Genomic DNA, 22,607 nt, shown 5'->3' on the forward strand with positions numbered 1-22,607 from the left:
AAAGGCGTAGGGGATGCAGGGGGGGGGGGGGAGTCGAGGGCCGACACTAGCGCAGTAGCCCAGGGCCCCCATTTTGCTTAATCCGGCCCTGAAGCGAATCAGTGGATGGTGCTGATTGCACCATCAGTGGTACTCAGTGGCGACCCCAACTGTGCCTGCCAATTCGTTCCGTAGAACGGGTTTCCTATGAGTTTGAGGGGCAGGCCCAGATATAATGTTGTGAATTTGTCCACACTTCGCGCTCGGTCGTTCACACCCTCACGGTGTTATAGGTAGACAGGCGGCACACAAAGCTAGGAACACATCGTGGGACATTTATTTATTTATTTATTTATTTATTTATTTATTTATTTATTTATTTATTTATTTATTTATTATACCCTCAGGGCCCGAAGGCATTACAGATGAAAGTGGGGAATACACAAATACAGTGAGTGAAATTAAAGGCAATATGAAGCACGAACATTTCCTAATTATACAATGTTAGTTAGGCAACAAAGCAAATAAGTACAGTAAGCAGAAATTAGAGGCAGGTAAGTTACAAACCACTCTTACTATACAATGTTAGCTAAGGTGTCTTTTTTAAAATTATTTATAGAGGTGAAAGAGACGGGACGAGCGATGTCGCCAGGCCAACCGAGAACACTGGAGGCCAAGTGACGAGGTGCTGAGGACGCTGCGGCTGCATGGGACGTGCGCTGTATGTGGAAGGAAAAGATAAGGTACCGACACTTGTGCACAGCAAGGTCATAACCCTAGGCTCATGTAACTCATAACGAGTGAAGGCAATTGTCCGCTCCCTGCACAGAGCTGACCCCGGCCAGCCACCACCACTCATTGTGTGACAACGAGACCGGGTTCGAATACAGCCTCTTCAAGCAAAGCTTACACTGGCTAACTTGCGCCGTCAGTGGTGGTGTACGCCGAAACGCCCTGCGGCAAAGCCAACTTTATCCACGTTCTCTATAGTTATGATGATGACGACGACGCCCTTGAAGTACAGGTGCCATCAGAAGTAATTGGAGCACGGGAGCTGTGGCCGCACCGCATATGAGCGCCGTGTAGCTGCACCGGGGGTAAACGAAAGGAGTAGAACACGCATGCGCGCCTGCCGATGGTGATAGCCCATCTGTACTTCTGTACCCACTTTTTTTAACGCGGCCTCGAGCATTATTCGCAGCACACTGGTCTCAGCGATGGCGCTGATAGCAGAGGCGGAATCTGGCAACGTCGCTCTCAGGCTTTCAGCGCACGCGAGCTGCTTGAGAAGCGTCGGAATCACAGAAATCTGACGTGACAATTTTTGTTTTTCAATATTTTTAGGTGGGTCTGCTATCAGCGCCATCGCTGAGACCAGTGTGCAGCGAACAATTCTTGAAGCCGCGTTAAAAGAAGGGGGTTTAGAAGTATACAGGGGCTATCGGCGTCGGCAGGCACGCATGCGTGTTCTACTCCTTTAGTTTACCGCCGGTGCAGCTATACGGCGCTCATATGCGGTTCGGCCCCAGCTCCCGTGCTCCAATTACTTCTGACGGCACCTGTACAGTGGACTAGACTCTTCAACCCTTTTCCACGAACCTTTTCCAGGGGATTGACCAGGGATAGAATGTTGATCATGCCATGTTGAAGCTTCTAGATTGCTGGAGCTCGCCGTTCGCAGCTGGCGCGGGAGCGCACGCAAGTGTTGCGCGCTCTACTATTTTGAATTTTGAATTTTGACAAAGGTGTTTTCGGTTTCGTTTTGCGGTCATTGTGTTTCAGTTTTGGTCGTTTTACCCGCTAAGGCGTTGTACTGCTGAGCCCAGGGACCCGTGTTCGTTCCAGGCCGCGGCGGCCGCTTTTCTAATGGAGGCGAAAAGAGAAAACTGTTGAGCCCAAATAACTGTTGAATTTGATTGAAAAATTTATAGGGGGCGCTAGCTCCAACAGGAGTTCTCTGGCATGGAGTTATTACTGGAATGCCTGCGCTCCATACATTTTTTTTCATCACAAAAGGGACCCGCTCTCTCCATTGGTTTTCCCCCGCACAACACACTCTACCTTCAAGTACACTGTACTGGAGGCACGCACCAATTTTTTAAAATACCCACAGCAACATGTGCCCTCCGTAGGCCTAACGCTTGGGTTGGGTGTACGGCCCGAATCGGTACCTGCTGCTTGGCGTTCGCATCGACCATGTCGAAATGGAACAATCGGATAGACGCCGGCTTCATAACGCGAGGGACCCGGTTTCGGTTACGGCTACGGGAGGAGGAGGAGGAGAGAAACGTTTATCGGAGCGGAAAGTGCTGTTGTGGGTGGCCTTCGATCCTAGTCCGGATAGCCGCGAGGCGTGGCAGATGCTCTTGCCCGAGACACGAGGTTAACCTGCGTCTCTAGCAGGCAGCTAGTCAGCTCGCACTCCCACTGCTTCGCGAGGAGGGGGAACCGCTTTTTTCTTACAGCCGCCCGAGCGTCTCTCCCCCGGAATTCCTCTGACTTCGCAGGCTCTGACCATACGCCCGTACCTTACCCGCTAACCACATTCTCTGAGGTCACAACACGCCTGCGCCTCGGTAGGCAGGCGTTCCCGGTACCCTCCAAGGGCCTGGATAGAACTGGGGAGCGCCATCTTCGCCAGCTGCAGACGGGCTCATTCAACAGCCCCGCAATGCTCAGACACATCAACCCGTCCTTCTCGGGTTCGTGTAACTTCTGCGGTCATTGGCACACACGTATCATATGGTATGGGGCCTGCAAATATAGTCGGGGGATAAAAGCCAAACTGAAGCCAGCGAGGGAGGGCTGGCAGGCGGTCCTGTCCGGCTGCTCGGACCTGGAGTCTCAGCGGGCTTTCGTCCAGCGAGCACGGGGGCGGCCTCGACCAATGGGATCCCGGACTGAGGAATACCACTCACGCTAAAGAGGCTTAACCGCCTTTCCCTCCCTTTAACTCTGTCCTGTACATTAATAAAGTAAAAGGTTTTCCTCCTCCTCCTCTTAACCCACGATCGTTCATTATCCCCGTCAGAGAAAGTTGGCATGACGGCAGGGCGTATTGACGTACAACGGTATCAGTGAGGACACTAAAGCTTCGCTTTAAAAAACTGCCCCCGTGGTCGGAATCGAGCCGAGGGGCCCCTCGCATTTGGAACCAACGTCTATCCGATTGCGCCAGTCCGAAACGACTGAAGAAGTTTGGATTTCGGACTTTGACTCGATCAGGTTCCATGGGAGGAAGCTGCGCGTTTTAACCATCTCTTTCTTGAGAAAGGGGGTTTGATTTTTCTCTTATCATACCTACTCGGTCGATAAGGCGGACAGCGCGATCCGCCTTCATCCGAATGCACCCGGAGCCAGGCTGGTGTGCGTTGGGCCCTGTCGAGACGCATGGTGGATAGGGCTCTAGCTGACATCGCTGCCCTCACATCCCCTGGTCCTGATGACATGCCAGCTCGGCTACTGAAGGTCCTCGGTGCTGACTCGAGGGAGCAACTGACAGATGTGCTCACAGCCGCCATATACGGGTGTGCCTGTCCGCGACGATGGCACCTGGGTAGTGTGTGTGGTTTTGAAGCGGCGTATTTATGCAGGTAACATACAGGACCATCGATTGATCACCTTTACCATGATCTGCCGCCTGTTGGCGGGAATAATAAGTGGATCAGTGCATGGGCCGATGGGAAAGGTAGAACTTCAAAACGGGTTTCGAACGGTACCGGCGCTTGACTTTTTTTTAGCGTTTATTTTGCCGCAGGGCATAGATAGGGGGTATGAGTTGATGAGGAAAGTTTGTTAGATGAACATGAGAATGTTCGCTTCGCGTATAAAGTCTAGGAGGGAACGATGATGGGGCCCATATTGCATATATCCATGTGGTATGCGGATGCGTCGTCTACGCGGAGGCCCGTCGCCACAAGATGTCGCAGTCTCGTAGGACGCAAAGCGAGGCAAGACCACAACAAGTGGTGTATGTCGGCTATTGCATCGCTGCGGTGGCAAACTGGGACCGGGGTCTGTAAGGCAATCTTTGGGGTGATTGGCGGGTCACGGCGGGAGTTAAGGCCACCCCAACCGGATCCTCCTAAGCGCAACCTCCTCGGCACGGGTAAGAACCGGGGGGAGGGTGGCAGCACACGGTGGAATTATTGCACGAGCGCGGCGCCGGAGGTGTTCCTTTCTAGTCAGCAGGAGAGTCGCATCATCCAGCTCTAACAGGAGAGTCGGAGATTGAATTGAGACTGCTAGCCGGGCTGCTGCGTCTGCCTTGCAGTGGGCCGTCAGTAGGTCACGCGGAACACATTCAACCAGTATCTTGTGAGAAATTCGTGCCGCAAGGTGGTGAATAGTCTGGGCCAGCATAGGGCTACGGCTCACTAACCGTAGTAAGCGGGCTGCATGGATCCTGGTGCGAATTACGATGCAAGCCCCGGGCCGCAAAGTGAGCCCGGTTACAGTCAGGAGAGCCTCTCTAATGGCTACAAGTTCCGCTCAGAGTGATGCTGGAGGTCCCGGAACCTTAAATCTGGATGTCTTACGGAGGGCTTGGTGGCTAGTGTAATGGATGACAGTGGTAATCACAGTGTCTTCAATACTGGCATCTGTATATAATATGGTAGAGCCGAGTGGAAGGTGGCTATCCATGTCGATGATGCGTTGTTGAAGGGCAGTCGCCGAATTGTTCGACTGTGGGCGACGAAGGTCAGTTGGCTTGTTGCCGCTCAATTGCACGAACTGCCACGGGGAAAGCACTCGCTGTGGTAGGACTGGCAGCGTATGCGAGACTGCGTAAGCTATTAATGCTCGCACAGAATCACACAATGAAGCCTTCAGTTCTCGAGCTTTGCGACGTTGATGAACAAGTTCATCCAACGTGTTCAATTGGGCATGTTCCTGGAGAGAAACTATAGGGGTGATGGACGGGAGCGCAGTAATTGCTCTTATAGCCTCTCTGTTAAAGGGACCCTGCAACACTCCTTGAGCAGTGCAAGTAAACCTGCGCGACGTTTAGATTACACTTCCAGGAATACCTGAGCCAAATATTACACGTGCACGTGAAGCGGTGAGCGCGCAAACCGATGTGAAAGACGCGGAAAAACCAACCGCTCTCTCTTCAGTTGTCCTCATTATGCAACCCCTGGTATGGCCTAAGGGACGTCACATAGGCCATGGCTGCTCGATCGGCTGTACGTCACTGGTCAACTTCGCGGCTAGATTCTCCCATTTCCGTCGTCGTCATCGCTGTGTACGAACCTCTTCTATGCCTGAACCTGTAAGCACAGTTTTGCCGTTTGTTTTGTGTTTTGAGTGCGCGCGGAGTTTGGGTGATGAGCTCAATACTTCCCTTTCAACGGGACCACTCGACTACAAACGTTTATTGCTTCAAAAACGCTCTACCAGCCCAAGCGCGCACTTGCGAGCAGGCACCCATGCCTGCTTTTTTGTGGCACCAGACCGGAAATAGGCCCCTCCGCGTTGCGAATAAAAGAAGAAAACTACCCGGCATGTGATATATCGAAGGCGGGAACCAGAGGGGTAAAGCGAGCTCCGAGACCGTACAGTGGCTAGAATAGGGAAGTGTGACGAAGGCGCCGCGGCTCGCGTGCGCTTCTTGGATGCAACCGCGCGGTGGCGCTGACGCTCGTTTTCACGTCGCCCGGCGTGTTTCCGTCTCCAAAACGCCGTAACAACAAAACTTCCGGTGACGTCACACAAAAATAAAAAACAAAAAACAAATACGCAGAAGCCGTTTATGCATTAAGTAGTAATAAGGATACTCATAAAAAGTAAAAATATTGCTGCATGTGTAAGCATTTGCATCGAAACGTTTCACGCATTAACGAAAGTGGGGCGGATGCGCCACGAGCGCCTACTAGTGGTAGCAGCAGTTATAAAAAAAATAATAATAATATAATAATAAACAGTGGGCGAGTGCGATCATCGTACAGGAGGCGATGGCGCGCTGCTTGTGTTTACATTCTCGAGTGACAATGGTTGTGATGGTTGTGATCGCTTTGTTGTTCAGCAGTATGCCAAGCTTTTCACATGGACCATTTCAGTGCGGTTTCTTGCCCCGAGGCCCGTCGCCGAACCTGTAATTATCAATGTAATTATTAAGGGTATTTACTAATTAACAGTGCGCGGTAGCGGTATGGTAAAAATGCACACAGACTGCCTTCTATGCGAGTTGTGAGCCGGGAAAGCTGCTTGGCGTTCCGAGTAGACGGAACGATATATAAGCAAGGGCTTTCTCGAAATCCCCGTCACCTTATCTTCGCTTGATAAAGAGCGCATCCTGCACCTGTAGTAACTATTTTTAGTCAAGTTCACGAACAAAAACACAGCCTCCGAAAAAGTTGTAGTTCTGTGTATTTTATTTCTGAAATGCAAGGGCGGAAAGTACATTGCACGATTCCTTTCTCAGCCAGCTAACAAACGGTGATATAATCGCTGAGTTGGGACCATTTTTGCAGGGGCCGTGCTCACATTTATCGAAATTTCTATTTCCCCAGAACGCGTATGTGTCAAAATTGGAAGGTTAGCAGCAAAAGCAGATAAAGAGAGCGTTAAAATTAAACTGCACCTGTTGACTGTCATTTGCGAACGGTTTTGTTTATTGACCGTACCATCTAACAGTGGTTCAGAGACCAGAGTCACGTCACTTTGTTGGTACAGTGTAGGGTACGGGGCATCTCATAGCACCATTCCCTAGTAGGCTGCATTGCAGGTGCTTAAAATATAAATTATAGCCTACATCTGAGAATGTATTTCCCAAAACCTGTGTCACCGAAATCATGCAGGTGCCACTGACAAAACTTTTTTCACTTATTCTCTACAACTCCAATGCCGCTATCTACCACCAGCTCAGCTCCAATTTCTAAAATTTCAGTAATTGGCGACAGTGCCAGTGTTTCAGTAAACTACTTATGTACTTTATTGCCGCTTTCCAGTTTTTGCTACAATTTGCGTAGACTTTTTGTCCCATTAATTGCAATTTTTGAGGTGAAGATGTGTGCTAGCAGTCCCTTTTTCTTATATTGATTTGATAAATCATGTGGGGACACAAACCAAAAAAAAAATTGCACTTTCTAGCCACCTAATTTTATAGAGGTGATTCCTGTACAAGCTGGGTCAACTTTTCAAGTGTAGTCACACGCCAGGAGCATCTTCTAGTGGTAACAAGGGCCGAGCACCAGGCTTGTACCTATTTTCTCAATAGGTGCCCGGCACCACCAAGGCACATGAATGCACATGGCGACTTCCACAGCAACGTTGCACACTCTACTCAGTAACCGCCTGTGGTAGGACATGCCGCCAGACTCTTCCTCCCTTCGGCAATGCGGTGTTGTAGAAGGCCGGGGCCCCACCAGATTGACAAAGGTCGGAAGCCCCTCGCAAGGGTAAAGGCAGCTTTCCAGGCGTGAGTTATCCTTTCAAAAGTCCGCACTCGACCAGGGACACCTGTACCCATTAAAGAAACCAGTGGGTGCCCGGCGGTGCGCAGATTCGAACCCAGTACTTCCCCCATATGAGGCAAGTGCAGTACCTCTGAGCCATCGCTGATGAGGCATAGCCACATTCCGTTTCTGCAGTGCACTGCAGAAAAGTTGTGTCCACGTAATCCAGGAACACACTGACCGCCAGACTCGTAGGCTTTTCTGCAGAGGGTTTTCTGACACCAGTGCTTAAGGCAGTTGCAGACTGCCTCTGTATTAAGTTTAAAAGGCAAAACGAAAATGCACAATCCCCATGAAAACAAGGTGAAAGTGATGCTGTATCTTCATAAGCCATCGCACAACATAAAGAAAATTATTTCATGGCGCAGTGTTCGAGTAGTGTTTTCCGCACCATGAAAGCTGTCCAGGCTGTGCACGCAAAGGTGATGGTGGAGGTGTGGGTCCTATACAAAAATTACATTGTTGTGTTCATGAGAAGCACCAACTTCACAGTCTCAAGCACTGGCATGTTCTCTCACCGCGGCTTCATGGCTGTAAACGAGGTGTGCTTGAGAAGCAGCGGCTTTACAGCCCGAGGGCCTCACATGAATCCATTCCAGCGTACTACATAAGTCTGCAATTCTTGCCATAGCCTTCTAGTCAGAAGCAACAGCCCACCTCTGCAAAGGAGCAACATTAGCACCTCGAAGGACTGACATCAAACCATTGCAACCTGCTGGGCAACCGGTTCCTATTCTTACTGCAGCTGTACAGCCAGAATATTATTGAAATGCAGCAACATGAAGCGCTAAGGTCCTGAACTATTCTGATATGCCGCATCATTTTCTATTCTTACAGCAGCTGCATAATCAGATGCAACTGTGCATGCTTGAAAATCAGTGACACATCACTCTAAAGCCCCTCCAACTCGTCATAGTTGCTAGAACAATAATAACTTCCAAGTGTATGGAAGAGGTGTTGAATCTAAACAAACTAAATATTTATGGGAAGTCTCTGAAAAAATTGTCCCACTTGGTAGAATAATGGCTCTATCGTTGTAAGGGGACGCTGGACACCTGACTGTTTGCCAATACACTTTGTAAACTCCTTTGGAAAAATTTATACTCTACTGTTAAACTGCACAAGCACCAAAATGTAATCATGAAACTCCAGCCATCACTATGAAGCACAATTTCAAAAGCACATTTTTATTGCTCACGAAGGTCATTTTACAAACTCTGAAGAAAAATAAAGGAAAGATAAACTGCTGGGTTCATTTCTCAGAAATGCACTGCACAATTCCAAAATAACTTTAATAGCTGACGACACTTCAGACAGAATCCAACACTGCCAACAAAATAACGGCAATTTGAGATCAGTACACCCTTAGTCGGCCCCTTTGATGCCACTTTCATTAGCAACGGGAACAACGAACCAGCAGCGTAGCAGGCATAATGAAACACTGCGTGTAAGTGGATTTTTAAAATCAATTTATCAAAAACACGTGAAGTAATGCCGCGGGGCCACATACTTTCAGCTTTCTGCAATGACGGGGTCCAAATCCAGCAATGTCTTTGGTTCCTTTTTCATAACTTGTAAAGAATACTACTGTAGTGTCCTATGTAGTGGCGCTGTCATCCCGTACTCCAGAAACACAGCCGCGTGTGGAAATTGCGGCACACAAAACTGACAACTGTCAACCTCCGTAGCCCGCGGTTGAACCTGCTTCACGTGTGGCCGCCTCGAGGTCACTTTCAACAGTACTGTAGAAGTTTGCGTCGCGGGTGTGGAAGAGTCGCCGAAATTTTTCCAGAGGAAGACGCTGAGAGTATCATGAACATTCTTACTGTTCACACTGATAATTAAGCGTACGGGTGTCTACTTTGATGTCGGGGTTCAACCTGTTTCTCTGGCATCACCCCGGCACATCATAAAATTTTTAGTGGACACTGACTCAGCTGTATCGATAATGGGAGAACAAAGCTTTCAAAACCTGTTCAGAGACCACACCGAGCTGAAGAAATCGCAACTAACATTACTGGATTTTTCACTTCGACAAATTCCTGTGCGTGGACAGTTCCCTGCCCTCACTGTGCACAAATTGGAAACAGCTGTAGTGACTTTCCACATTACCCAAGTGGAACATCACTTCTGGGTATTGATGCCGTACAAGCTTTTGGCCTCCAGATTGTGGGCACAGAATTACATTGCCTTACTGTGGCCAAACATTGACACAAACCAAGTAAAACGTTGACACAAGGCCCCAAAATGCTACGCCCCGAAATGCATCCACAGCACTCAAACAAGTTGTCACCGCCCACCACGAAACCACGCAAGTCTGAAGAAATAGTGTCTCTGGTGACGTCTGTACGTCAAGATGAACTGAGACAAGTGACAGTGGAGGATAACACTCTACGAGAAGTTTCCTGTTACGTGCAGACATCGTGGCCGCCCCGCAAGAATCAGGCACCTAAGCTGACTCCATACTATGAAGTCCAAAAGGAGTTGACAGCAGTTGATGGCATGCTCTTCCGTACTAAGCGCATCGTAGTTCCTGTCAAGCTCACAGCAACTTTTGTCCAGCTGGCTCACAAATCCCACCCTCGTATCGTGAAAACCAAACAATGCCTACAAGAGAAGTATGATGGCCAGGGTTAGTCAAACATGATGAAACAGCTATCTGCAGTTCCGTTTGTCAGCACGCGGAAAAAAGTGCCAAGATCTCACCCACACCACTTCAGCCAATTCCTCTTCCTGACAAACCTTGGGACAAGATAGCTATTGACGTTGTTGCTCCTTTTCAGCGTGCACCTGGGGACTACCGATTTGCCATTTAAGTAGTTGATTATTTTTCAAAATGGCCAGAAGTGGCTTTTTGCACTGACGCTACCACTCACACGGTGACGAAGTTGCTTCTAGCACTCTTCGTACGTGAGGGTTACCCTACTGAAATAGTGTCTGTTCATGGTCGACTTCACATCAAGGGAATTTGAGTTTTTCCTTGAAGACCGTGAATCAACCACATCTTTTCTGCCGTGTACAACCCACAGGCAAGTGGTCTCGTTGAGATTTGATCGTATACTGAAGTCATACATTCAACTGGCTCTGCTCGAGCAGCGTCCAGTGAAGGAAACTGTGACCGAGTACTTGGGAGTATACAGAGCCACCCCTCGCAGCACCACCGATCTCTCCCCGGCCGTTCTTCTACATGGCCGACACATGAGAACTTCTTTGGACGTCATTGGTCAGCTGACAGCTGACTTCAGCACAAATCCTTCACGGGAGATGAGCCCGCTAGGAAAAAGAGTCCCAGAGTGTGAACGAAAAAGTAAGGCATACGCTGAGCAACAGCGAGCTGCAAGAGTCCCCAAGTTCCTAGTTGGCACCTACATACGAGTGAAGAAACCAGTTCCTGGGCCAGTTCCTGGCTCCAAGTTATGGACCACTATTAAAAATCCTCAAAAAAATTGGCCGCTGGTCCTTCTATCTGGAAGACGGTCTAACTTGGAACGCTTCACAGCTATCAGCGGTACCAAAAGAGGCATCACCAGGGCAAGAAACTAAGGACAACTCTTGCACGTACAACATGCCCCTGTTGACGGACTACCAAAGTACAGCTGCACCATCGAAGACTTGGATCACTGCACCTGGGGGTCCGCCACAAACACAATCTGCAAGTTCATCCGCAGATAAACTTGAGTCTTCACGCGCTGTACCACCACATGTGCCACCGAGCCCACCACAGCCGCAAGGTTCGCAGCCACAAAGTCTGGCTCCAGGCTCTGGCACTGAGGAGTGCAGTGTACCGGTAGAGGGAAATGGACTCAATGCCAGGGCCACCACCTGACCGGCCCAGGAGAAATCGCAGACCTCCAGTGCACTTCCAAGATTACATGCAGTGATTCGACAGCTGTCAGGGCTCATACAGACAGTGACTGTATTGGTGATTTCTGCACACAAACAGTGACCGTATTGGTGATTTGAGCACACAGGACTGTCTAGTCTAATGATTGTTTGTTCCCCGGGAGGGAAAGATGTAGTGGCTCGCAGAAGCACCAGGTGCCACCATATTATCCGTAGATGCCAACATGTGGCACCACCTTACACACACACACACACACACACACACACACACACACACGCACGCACGCACGCACACACACACGATGTGCAGTGCAGTGCATCTGTACAGCCGACATAACTACTTATGCTTACGAACAACCATAGTCCATAGCAGTCATGAAACACTCTATATAACGCCAGCGCATTTGATTACCTGAACAATATTCGCGCTCGTTCATAGTGCTTTGTTTGTAAGATACGCAGTCTCAGACGATTGTGTACAGGATAAAAACGCATCGTTGCTCCGATTGTACTACCACCCAGAGCAACCTGCGAAACCACTCCGTAAAGGATACCTTCCGTTGTCATTAGAGTGAACTAGAATGTGACTTGTAACACCAGCTACGTAGGCCTCACGTTTAACGTCGGGTGAGCCCATGTTTACAGCCAGAAAAAGAACCCTTGTAGCTTGTCACCACTGCTGTCGTAGAACAAAGCCACTCAAATTCCATCAGGGAGATTTTACACAGACACACATCACACCAGCAACAAATAAAGCCAGGACGTTCTCGGCAGGATATAGGTGACGACGATACGAGTAAAAACAGCCCACCACGACTTCCTCACGCACAAATGACGACTTGGCAAGACACACACGGCGCAGACGACTTTAGAGCCTTATGATGTACTACATTCGTACAGTTCCTACACAAACTTCGTGGGACGAATCGCACACATCAGAAAACGCCATTGTTTCTTTTTCTTTTCTTTTTTTTTTTTACGGGTGTTTTCTACCACTAGTGCCACTAGTAGGCGCTCGTGGCGCATCCGCCCCACTTTCGTTAATGCGTGAAACGTTTCGATGCAAATGCTTACACGCGCAGCAATATTTTTACTTTTTATAAGTATCCTTATTACTACTTAATGCATAAACGGCTTCTGCGTATTTGTTTTTTGTTTTTTATTTTTGTGTGACGTCACCGGAAGTTTTGGTGTTACGGCGTTTTGGAGACGGAAACACGCCGTCGCCCGACGTGCCGGTCAACGCCGCGTCAGTTGCAGTCCGATAAGCTCCGTGGTTTGCGACACATTTTTTTACCTCAGATTATTTCACAATTGCAGCAACTATATAATAATATACGCTTCCTATTACAGAACACGTTATTTGTCTCGAAATATATGCCGTCTTGAAATGCTCTCGCGCAAGCGGCCAGCCGGGAAACTTCTGAGTTTTGCTTCATTACAGTCGCTTTTAGCGCACAAATGTGAAGGCGCAGGCACAGCCCCCAAACAAAAAGCGGTCCGTGAAAGGGAAGTTGCAATTAGATTATTGAATTCTTTGGCATGGATAGTCACCTTGGGTCACTGAATATTTACATTTCTGCACAATTTATTGGACAGTTTTCTATGCCGATTATAATTTAATGAAACCGGGTGTAGTTATCAAAATGTTACAGCAACGGCTGAATGTTTTATCAATCACTGTACTTTCATTCAGCTAAGAAAACACATATTAGTTTCGTGCTCGTTTCGTTTTTTTTTTTGAGACAGTAATTAACTAAAACACGATATATTTTACAAGCATAAAACATTTGATTGAATAAATTCATATTAGCAAAGCATAGTTGACAAGACGAAAAAACCCCTTTAAATTCAATTTGTTTTATAAATAGGTTTGCCTGAAGAATGAAGAAATTCATATTACAATACGTAATTGCAGAAATGATAAAACCAACGGTGACGCTTAATTGACACCTGCTAATTGTTATGTAAGTATAATAATGAGAACAATAAATGTTTCGATCGTTTCGCATACTTCTCCATTTATAATTACCAGAAACAATAAGCAAAAAGGCAGTTTGACAAATCCTAACCGCTCACAGTTTTTTAGAGAAAGCATTAAGATTTTATATTCACCTAATTACTCTTCAATTCCTCATCCTAATTTAACCGAACCCTTTCATTTATGCCCTGCGGTGAAATAAATGTTCTAAAAATGTGCTTACCTGACTTGGAATAATGACATTTCGGTAATCTAGAGAGTTGGCGGCAATATGCGCGGGGGCGTCGTTTAATTCGTCCAGTGACAACCCTTCCATATTCGCGGCATATTTTTGTGGAGGCGCAACTCTATTTGTTTTTCCAACCTTCCCTTTGGTTTTCTCTTCTTGGGCACTGGCTTTGAGAGGCAATGTGGCACGTTTGGGAAGATCGTTGGGCTCGCATCCGGCTGGAGAAACGGCATGCACAACATTCAAGGTGAGATGGTGCACCAGCGCAGGATTTTACCTTGGGTGTTGCGTTCAAATTTACGCGCGACGCTAACTGCGGATCGAAATGCCCGAGCGGCTTGTTGGCTCGAGGTGTGTTGCCCTGCCACTTGGGCCACGTTTACTCGCCTTCCGACACCCCGAAAAGCAACTTCTGGAACCATACATTTATTATCCGTCGTGCAACCAAGCACAAAACAGTGACTCTAAAGGCAGCGGCTTATCCCAGACAAAATTTCAGCACCACATCTAGCATAACTCTGACGAAGCGCGATAAAAATTTAGAACGAAAAGATCGCAAAACGCGCTTGCGGCCATGTATCGCGCGCTCAGATCGACGTGTAAACGACCACTAGCGCCATCTCGCGGATGCATGAAAGGCGGCGACGGCGGTGGCCATAGGAGCCCACCGGCGGTAATCACACTTCCCTCTTCTAGCCACTGTAGAGACCGTACGAATCGTGGGCGCTGACATGATACAATTCCCATGGTTGCCAGATCAATTGTATTCAGCCTTCTAAAAATTTCTGCCATAATTATTTAACTAAAACAAAGAACTGAAGCAAAATAGTTACAATAATTGCCTCAGTAATTAAAACTAGCTTTATAAAAAACTTTTAGTGTAATTAAGCTCTAATTAGCGAAGAAAGAGTAAGTGCGGAGTTCAGTTTTGGTTTCGATTTTTTTTAAGTGTGCTAGGAAGTGGCGAGGCCCTTGCGCCTGACCTGCGCAGTGTGTGTGTGCAGTCTCCGGCTCAGATCTGCGTGCGTGCAAAACGTATACAAGTTATACAACTCGGATGCCCGCGCTGAGCAAGTGCCTCCCCGGACGCTTGCGAGGCTGTCATCTTTCTCCACGTTAAGCGCCCTATCTATTGCCCCTCAACTGACGCCGGAACAGCGATTCCGATCTGACCTTGACTCCCGCAAGTTCACTACAGGCTACGGAGTGGCAGCCAGCGATCGTTCCCGTTGGAAGAGAAATAAAAAGAGCTTTTATAATCCTTCGGTTCCAGTTGTTTTATTCATGAAACTTCTTACAGCTCTTCGTGCTTCGAACTTTCGCGCAATCGTTCGTGAAGGTAGAACGAAAAAATAGGTAACGAAATGCGGTTTCTTTTTTAATCAGTCACAATAAATCAATAAGTCAGTGTTCTCTCCTCGCGCGCTATGTGCGGTAAATTACTGCCCATTCAATACTGCGCATTCAGTCCCACAAGCTTTCCCTTTGAAGTGGTGGAAAGCAGCTAGAACTTGACGAATACAGACAGAAAGGAAAACGGGAGACGCCGCGCACTGTATTTCGCATACTCCCTTGGCATGCATTCTTCCACTCCGTTGGCCTGCGATCGACCGCGCTCTTTCGTTCCTGTGCTTCAAAGCACCGCGACTCACCGGCAATATCAGCGTTGGCCCATGCGATGTTTTTTTTGTGTGTCAATAAAGGTTTTACATTGAGCTAAAGCCACAGTTCACTTCACTTCGTTTGAAAAGCCTTGAGCGACTCGCAAAATGTCACAGAATGGCAAATAAAGCGGCACAGCGCGAAAATGCACGGAGATCATACGGAGATTCATTTTTCTGTGCGCCCAGTACGGATCAGCTGACTCCTTGGCGTCCTCGCGCATGCGATCAGTCGCATTCGAGCTTGCGCGCAAGTGTTGTGTGAGCGTGGCCACATCTTGCTCAAATAGTCTCAGTACATACAAGTCACACGTACGCTAAACCGAAAACACGTCGGTTACCTACCCACAGGAGATAAACTACGCAACGCTGTCGACGCCGCCTACACAAAATCCGCCTGGCCAGCGGTCCGCCATGTTACAATTAATCCCGGCATGCTTCGCTAGCCGGACGCCGCCGGACGCGGAAACGCCACAGTAGCACGTTGCCAGATTACAACCCATCGCTTTCGCCGTTTTTAGTAAGCAAAAACTCAGCTGGCAACCTTCAAATCGTTGTATCATGTCTGCCACTGTGTGTCGTACGGTTCCAATGCATTGGCTCAGCGGCGCGCTTTCCCTCTAGAATCAGTATATTATCTCTATGGCGGGAACCGGCCCACTCGTCTCAGCCAACCCGTCCTAGGAAAACTGGTCATAGGGAAACTGGTCAAAAAGGGCATCTCGTTCTAGGTGATCCCGTACTAGGAAAAGTGGTAGCACTGACCTTCTCGGAAAGCACTCGCTGTGGTAGGACTGGCAGCGTATGCGAGACTGCGCAAGGCCGCCGAAAAGAACGCCGCGAGCCGCCCCCCTCTCCGGGAGAGAGCGCGCAGCTTTCGTCGCGTTGTGCGCGGTCGAGTTGAGAGGGAACGATTATGCGCGATTTCTCGTCGCGCGTAGTTTCGTTAATTGTGAACGGATTTTCATCATTCTTGCGGGAGGAGATTTCTGGGACAATAGACTTTATCCCAAAATACATTGCTAGTAGTCGATGGCAAGTGTTGCAGGGTCCCTTTAATTGCTTCCAGTCGATCGCACTGCGCTGCCTTCAAATGCTGGAACTGAGCAGAGTAGGCCAAGCACGGTTGTAATACTGCTCTCACTATTTGTCGCGCCACGTGTGAGCTGGCTCCACCAGCTTTGGGAGCGATACGGCGTATTAGTGCTAGCGTTTGAGCAGCTTGGTGTTTAGCCTGAGCTATAGCCATGCAAGCTGTCACCGTTCCTGACTGGTGTGTCATCAAACCCAGGACTTGGACTGTTGGGCTCTCTTGCAATAGTTGCCCAGCCAGTTGAAGGCGGATAGGACAAGCAGCCAGCCTTCGGCGGCCGCAGCGGTTTGCAAAAGATGTGTATGTTGTTTTACTTGGTGAAAGGTGAAGGCCCACCGAAGAGGCAAATGCTGCGGTCACATCTAAGGCTGATTGCAGGCAACTCGCTTGAGTTTCCAGGTCATGGTGAGTGCATGTGCTCCACGGTGATGTCATCGGCGTAAATGAGAAATTTAACATCCGGTACATCATGAAGGCGCCAATGCCATATTAAACAAGGTCGGAGCCAATACCGATCCTTGGGGCACACCCGGACAACAAAGGACCCAACAGCTTCTCTGTGAAGGCGTATGGCAAATGTCCTGTCTTGAAGAGATGAGTGGACGAACTGCCGCACCCGCATGGGAAGGTGCAGCATACTATGCTGCTATCAGTCATGCTATCCTGGACTCAATTGAGTCAATTGAGTCCAGGATAGCAGCGTGACTGATGTTGTCATAGGCTTTTTGAATGTCCATTGCCAGGAAGGCTCGTACAACATGACTGCGGGTTGACGCCAATGTTGACGCTGCTAAAACACTAAGCCCGTCCTCCGTGCCAAGTGATGGGCGAAAGCCGATTTGCGCGGGGTACGTGATACCCATGCTGTTCAAGCCACCACGCCAAGCGAGTGGCTAGCATTTTCAAGCTTGCAAATCGTCGCCGTAAGTGATAAAGACCGAAGGTTTTCTAGTACAATCGCTGGCTTGCCAGGTTTTGGTATAGGGACGACATGCGCTGCTTTCCAGCTGTTCGTCATTACTGCAGTGCGGCGAAATAGCACGCAAGGAAGAACGGACCCTATCTACTGCGCTGTTTTCTCAGTGTGGAGAAGGCTCACGACAGCGTTCCCCATGCGCCTCACTTGCCGGTCTGCACTTGGCCTGCCACCGCATCTCTTGTAAGGAATGTAGCGGCTATACAGTCGTAACGCGCACCTAGGCACCGTTATGTCTGACCCCACCAAAAGCCTCCAATAGGGCTGTCCGCTATCGCCCTGGCTATACACACTGAATGCGCCAGGACTGGAGCAGGCAGTGCTGCAGATTCAATAACATTACTAACAATAAAAATAATTTATTTCAACCCAGGAGGGCTGGGGTGTGCTGGAAAGGCCAAAGACCCATACCGAAAGGCATGGAGGAAGAAAAATCCGAAAGGCCCCGGATTATGTCCATCGCCAATAGAAACCACCGCGGGCCCGGCTTGGAGTTTGCAGACGATTTGGCCGTAATGGCAGAGAACAGCCAGGGCCTAGAGGCCCCTTCTTGACAACTGCCAGGCAGAAATGTATGGATTGGTCTGCGCTTCAATGCACAAAAACAGGCAGTTGTGCGTCTGGATGAAACATTCACGCATCTCCACGAAGTGAATCATGACGAGTGGGCGAAGCACTGGGGATCGCTCTTACCGTAAATCACCCGTGAGAGTGCTCACTGCTGCTAAAACGATTTCCAATGCAATCCCATACAATACAATTTGATCCAATTCAATCCATTTCAATTCAATCCAATGCTCCTCGCGCAAGCGCAGCACGCACGCGCACGACGGAGAACGCGCGGATTACGGACATTGCGAGGTCCTAAGGTGCTTCGCGCCTAAAAAGTGCCGCTACAACCGCGGTAACCCTGGGAGGAGAACCCCTGACTTGCAATGAGTGCAAGTACCGTGGGGTCTCCGGGCCCTCTGCTCCGAGGCAGCAAAGTACATAAAAGCGCATTTCGGCAGGCGGCTCTTCGATCCCAGCGTATCATGCACCGGCGGGGCATGTAAGGTTGAAACCGATTCCTGAACCGCGATCTAGGTTTGTTCATACCAGGCCTTACATTTGGCGATGCAGTTGTCTGTCTATCGCCTGCAGGAGCTCGAGAGGGGATATAGCGCCGCGCCGCCACGAGCGGGAAGAATTGGGACAGCCGCTCTTGAATGCGTAGCCGGGTCGCCAACGAAGCCGTGCAGGGAGACATGGGGTAATCGAGTTTCGAAGTCTGGAAAGCTATTAAGATCGCCTACCGCGGCCTTTCCTACCCCGCACGCTCTTGGCACGCGTAGTTTTCGAATATGTCTCGGCGACCTGCACGAGAACTGACTGGTCGATCTGTGGACACGCTGAGTGTATCAGCTGGAGAAGTTCGCCTTCCTCACATAAGCAGTCACAGCTGACAGTGCAGCCAAGTGGTCGATTGAGGTACGCCGTCAAGTCGCGGAACTGGAAAACGCCATGTGCATGCAAGCTTGGTATGGAGCCAATAGTCCATTCACTGTCAGCAACGGGGTCGGTGGCAACCTCCCGTTCGACCACCCAACTAACCAAACTAGAGGCAGCTCTCCGTAAGCTCTACCGCATAGCCCTCGGCGTGCCCCGCTACGGTCCTACTAACAATCTTATCGCGACCGGCACATATAACACTATAGAAGAACGTATTCAGATACACAAACAAGCCCAACTTCAGCGCCTTCAGACATCTCACCAGGGTCTGGCACTGTTGCAGACGATGGCCTACCCTACTTCTTCGCTTCCTCCAATCCCCACAACTTCCCCTCCTTGGGCCACGTTCCCTCGTATCCGCATATCCCCTGCCTAAGAATATGAACCCCTCCAGGCATGCCACCCGCCGCTTTCTACGCTGTAAAGCCCTCACCAAACGTGTCTCCTTTCTAGAAAAGCAAGGATCAGCGGTATATTTTACAGACACCAGTCATTTTCCCTCTACGCAAATAGGAACCGCAGCCTTTTTACGCCACTCGTCGTTGGTTTCCGCACAAACGCCTTTTTTCTGCCCGCCAGATGCCACCTCCCTAGAAGAGCAAGTTGACCCCCATCCCGAATCCAACTCTAGCATCCTGGGAGGCAAGTCTGGCTGACCCCAGCGCTGCGACACAGCTCCTGCTGACGTCCAGAGAGGAGGAAGCCATGGCCACGGCTTCCCAAGACGGCGCCCTGGACTAAGGGTGCTCAGGAAAATAAAATTTACTTCCTTCCTTGCTTCCATCGCTCTTGCCATAGAGCATGCTGCTCTCACAACCTCCACCGAACACCCCACTTATATCTTCACAGATTCGCAATCCGCCATCCGGAATTATTTACGCTATACCGTCAACCCCTTTTCTTCTAACTTAGTAAATGACACTCTCAACAGACATCCTTCTCACCTCTTTGTCCTGGTATGGGTACCTGGCCACGCTAACATGGACGGCAACGCAAGAGTAAACGCGCTTTCCCGAGATCTATCCCCGGGTCCGTCTATGCTCTGGCCAACCTCATACCATCCTCCTACCACTCGTCTTCATGATCGCGAGACCCGTAAATTCACTTTACTTTCCTATCGCCTCGCCCGCCAAGTCTACCCTTCTCCAGACCCGCGCCTCACTCGCGCCCAAACCGTTCTTCTGCGCCAGGCTCATACCCGCTCCCTCCCATCTCACCACATTCTACATCGCATTCGCAAGTGCTCCGGTCCCCCAACCTGACCTTCTTACTGGGACTGTCACCCCCCGAAGCTTCACCCCTCCCTCTCCCGCATCACCTCGTGGGACACTTGGCTGGCTACCCCGCCCGGAACAGGCGTTCGGGCCGCCCAGGAGGCTCTCTGCCTTCATATCCAGAAGATCTCCAAGGACATTCTGGACTACTATGAAGACAGTGACGCCTCAGGATCCGTCGTTTAGCTGACCTGGACTTAGGTCGGTGACTGGGCAATAAATGTTTTCTCTCTCTTTCCAGTTCGAGGTGAGGCAACACCGACTAGATTTCAAGGCCGTAGGGCTGTCGCGGTGACGTCAGAGGGTGGGGGCTCATTTACGCCGGTGAATGCGGCGGAAAGCCAGTGTTTCGTGCACGTTTTAGCTGAACCAACGCTCCCGCGTTCGCAGTTGCTGCGGCTAAATTAGACCGAATAAAGGATTTGTGGAAAAAATCTTACTGAGCATCCTAGCATTGCTCCACGGAGTAACAAAGTACTGCATCCGGCTTGTGAAAGTTTTGATGTTCTAGCTTCACCGCCACGGCGATCGAGAGAATCAGACGAATGATTTCAACATCTTGATCATCAAGTACGATTTATTCCGGGGAGAAAACCACACACATTCTACTTTTTGCTCAGTGTTTGAAGCTTCCTTTTCTTCGATTTTTCACTGGCGTCACGAATGTCATCATTCATTCTGGAGCAGAAGTTTTTCAGCAAAATGTTCGAACTGCACCACAAAATGTACTTAAGGACAATCTCCTTCGTGTGTCCAGCATCACATCCATCGAAATCAGATGGGTCATCCTCAGTGAGTAGATCCACAGTGAGATCTGTCGCCACTTGACGCTGATTGGGAATGGTTAAGAAGTCGTCTCGTTTTGACAATTCCTCAACGACTGCGTAGCTGTGTGCAACGACTGCGTAGCTGTGTGCTGCACCCTCGTCTCGGTCAAGGTCTTCCCACTGCTCGTCTCTGTGACTCTCGTGCTGGGAAGGTTTACTGAGAGTCGGCAGCGTGCTTTGCAAACGCATCTTGTTTTCGCCCTCGTAGATTTGTCGTATGGACACGTGGTACTGCGAGCCTGCGAGTTGCCTGTATTTCCCAAAGCGGTCTTCCAGGCTGTCGGTTTGGATCTTGCCAAACAGGACGTAGAGCATGTGGAGCTCGGTGAGGCAGTACCTAGCAATTTCCACGAGTCCATGAGTTGTTTGGTGGAGAGCAGCGTGAGTTTCCTTGGTCAACTTGCCGCTGTCGTACTGCGCAGTTCGATTCTTCCACTCGTCCGGCCAGTCCAAAAGGTTGTATAGGAAGTCCACTTGCGGGTCCTCTAGAGAAGACACCGGGCTTTGGAGCTCATCCCTCAGCCTTTTCCCCTTGCATGGTGTCTGGACATTCACAATCCTCCACCACGTCAGCACAATATCAATGAAAGCCGCGGTTCCCTCAACAAACTGAAGGTTGTGCTTCGATTGAAGGGCTCGCAGGGCAGGAGGGAGGGAGTTGTGGAATATCTGTAGCGCAAGTTTTACATTTTGTTTTTCAATGTCCGTCGGAAAGAGCCCTTTCCGAGTCAGCGTGTGAGCATGCCTGAGTAGCTGACCAACCTCAGCGTTGTACACATCTCTGATGGTTTGAAATGATGCCGTCAACATGCGCCGCTCGGTTGTGTGTTCTGAATCCATCTCGGGAAAAAAAAAAGCACCGCTGGTCATTACTTTGCTTCAGCCAGTTGTTTCGGATGCACTTCAAAATATGAACTGGGTCTATCACAAAAAACAATGGCCTTGCAGGATCACACGGATGCTCATAAACAAAGCGAGTCTCCGAAGACGAGCCAGTTGGAGAAGACAGATCAAAATGCTCCATAGCTTTCCTGTTGATTTTGTTGTTGTCGGTTACAACGCATACAACTTTGTAGCCAATCTTCTCCAAACCAAAAATGACTTCTTTCAGCACCTCGTGCAGGAACTTCCCGTCTGCAGAGCGGACAGGCACTATATGGGCTACCTCTTTGAATTTTGACGTGAGGCTCTGAACCATAAAAACAAGAGCGCTGTTTGCCGCCTCTGGTGAGTTGTGCGCAATGCCAGTGATGTTTCCGCCTTTGTACTCAAAAAAAGGCTTCATGTGGATTTCGTCCACCATTAGCGTAACAACGCGTTGGCGATCGTCCAGGTCCGATATCCTCTTCGCCATGTATCTCAGAAAAGTAGACGGCTGGTGCTCAAGCTGAGGGTTCATTTTGTATGACGAGCATACTGATCGGATGGTTACAGGATGCGGAAGAATGATGTGTCCGGAGCTGCGGATGTACCGGTAAGCGTGAGGCGAAATGGTAAAAAGAAGGCAGGCGAACACCATGAAGTCGGGCGAGTAGCGTCTTCGCACATTTTTCTCGGACAAAAGGTTGAGCTGCTCGATCAAAAACTTGACTGTGTGGACATCGTCCTCTTCTTCTTTTTCACACAGCTTGGCAAGCAGCGCACGCACAATTTCTACAGTATCTCCCTTCGAGGTGGTAGCTGTCGAAATCAGGTCGCGGTCCCATTTCTCAATAGCCTCAAGGACTTCCATAACTTCTCTCTTCCCTGACGCTACATCGAGAACCGAGATGTTACGTCCGAGCTTCTGAGTCGGG

General features: G+C 49.5%; 1 protein-coding gene across 1 annotated transcript in view; it reads right to left on the minus strand.

Moving 5' to 3' along the window:
• Positions 1 to 22,211, minus strand: part of LOC144164833 (uncharacterized) — a 145,651-nt gene extending 123,440 nt beyond the window's left edge. The window contains 2 exon segments of the mRNA XM_077695094.1: positions 20,714 to 21,666; positions 21,668 to 22,211. Of these exon segments, the coding sequence (XP_077551220.1) occupies positions 20,714 to 21,666; positions 21,668 to 22,210 (1,496 nt within the window). The 5' untranslated portion in view covers position 22,211.
• Positions 22,212 to 22,607: the final 396 nt, after the last annotated feature.

The sequence above is a fragment of the Haemaphysalis longicornis genome, unplaced genomic scaffold, assembly GCF_048455015.1.
Source record: "Haemaphysalis longicornis isolate Haplotype H1 unplaced genomic scaffold, Haemaphysalis longicornis Haplotype H1 scaffold_14, whole genome shotgun sequence".
Classification (NCBI taxonomy): Eukaryota; Metazoa; Arthropoda; class Arachnida; order Ixodida; family Ixodidae; genus Haemaphysalis; species Haemaphysalis longicornis.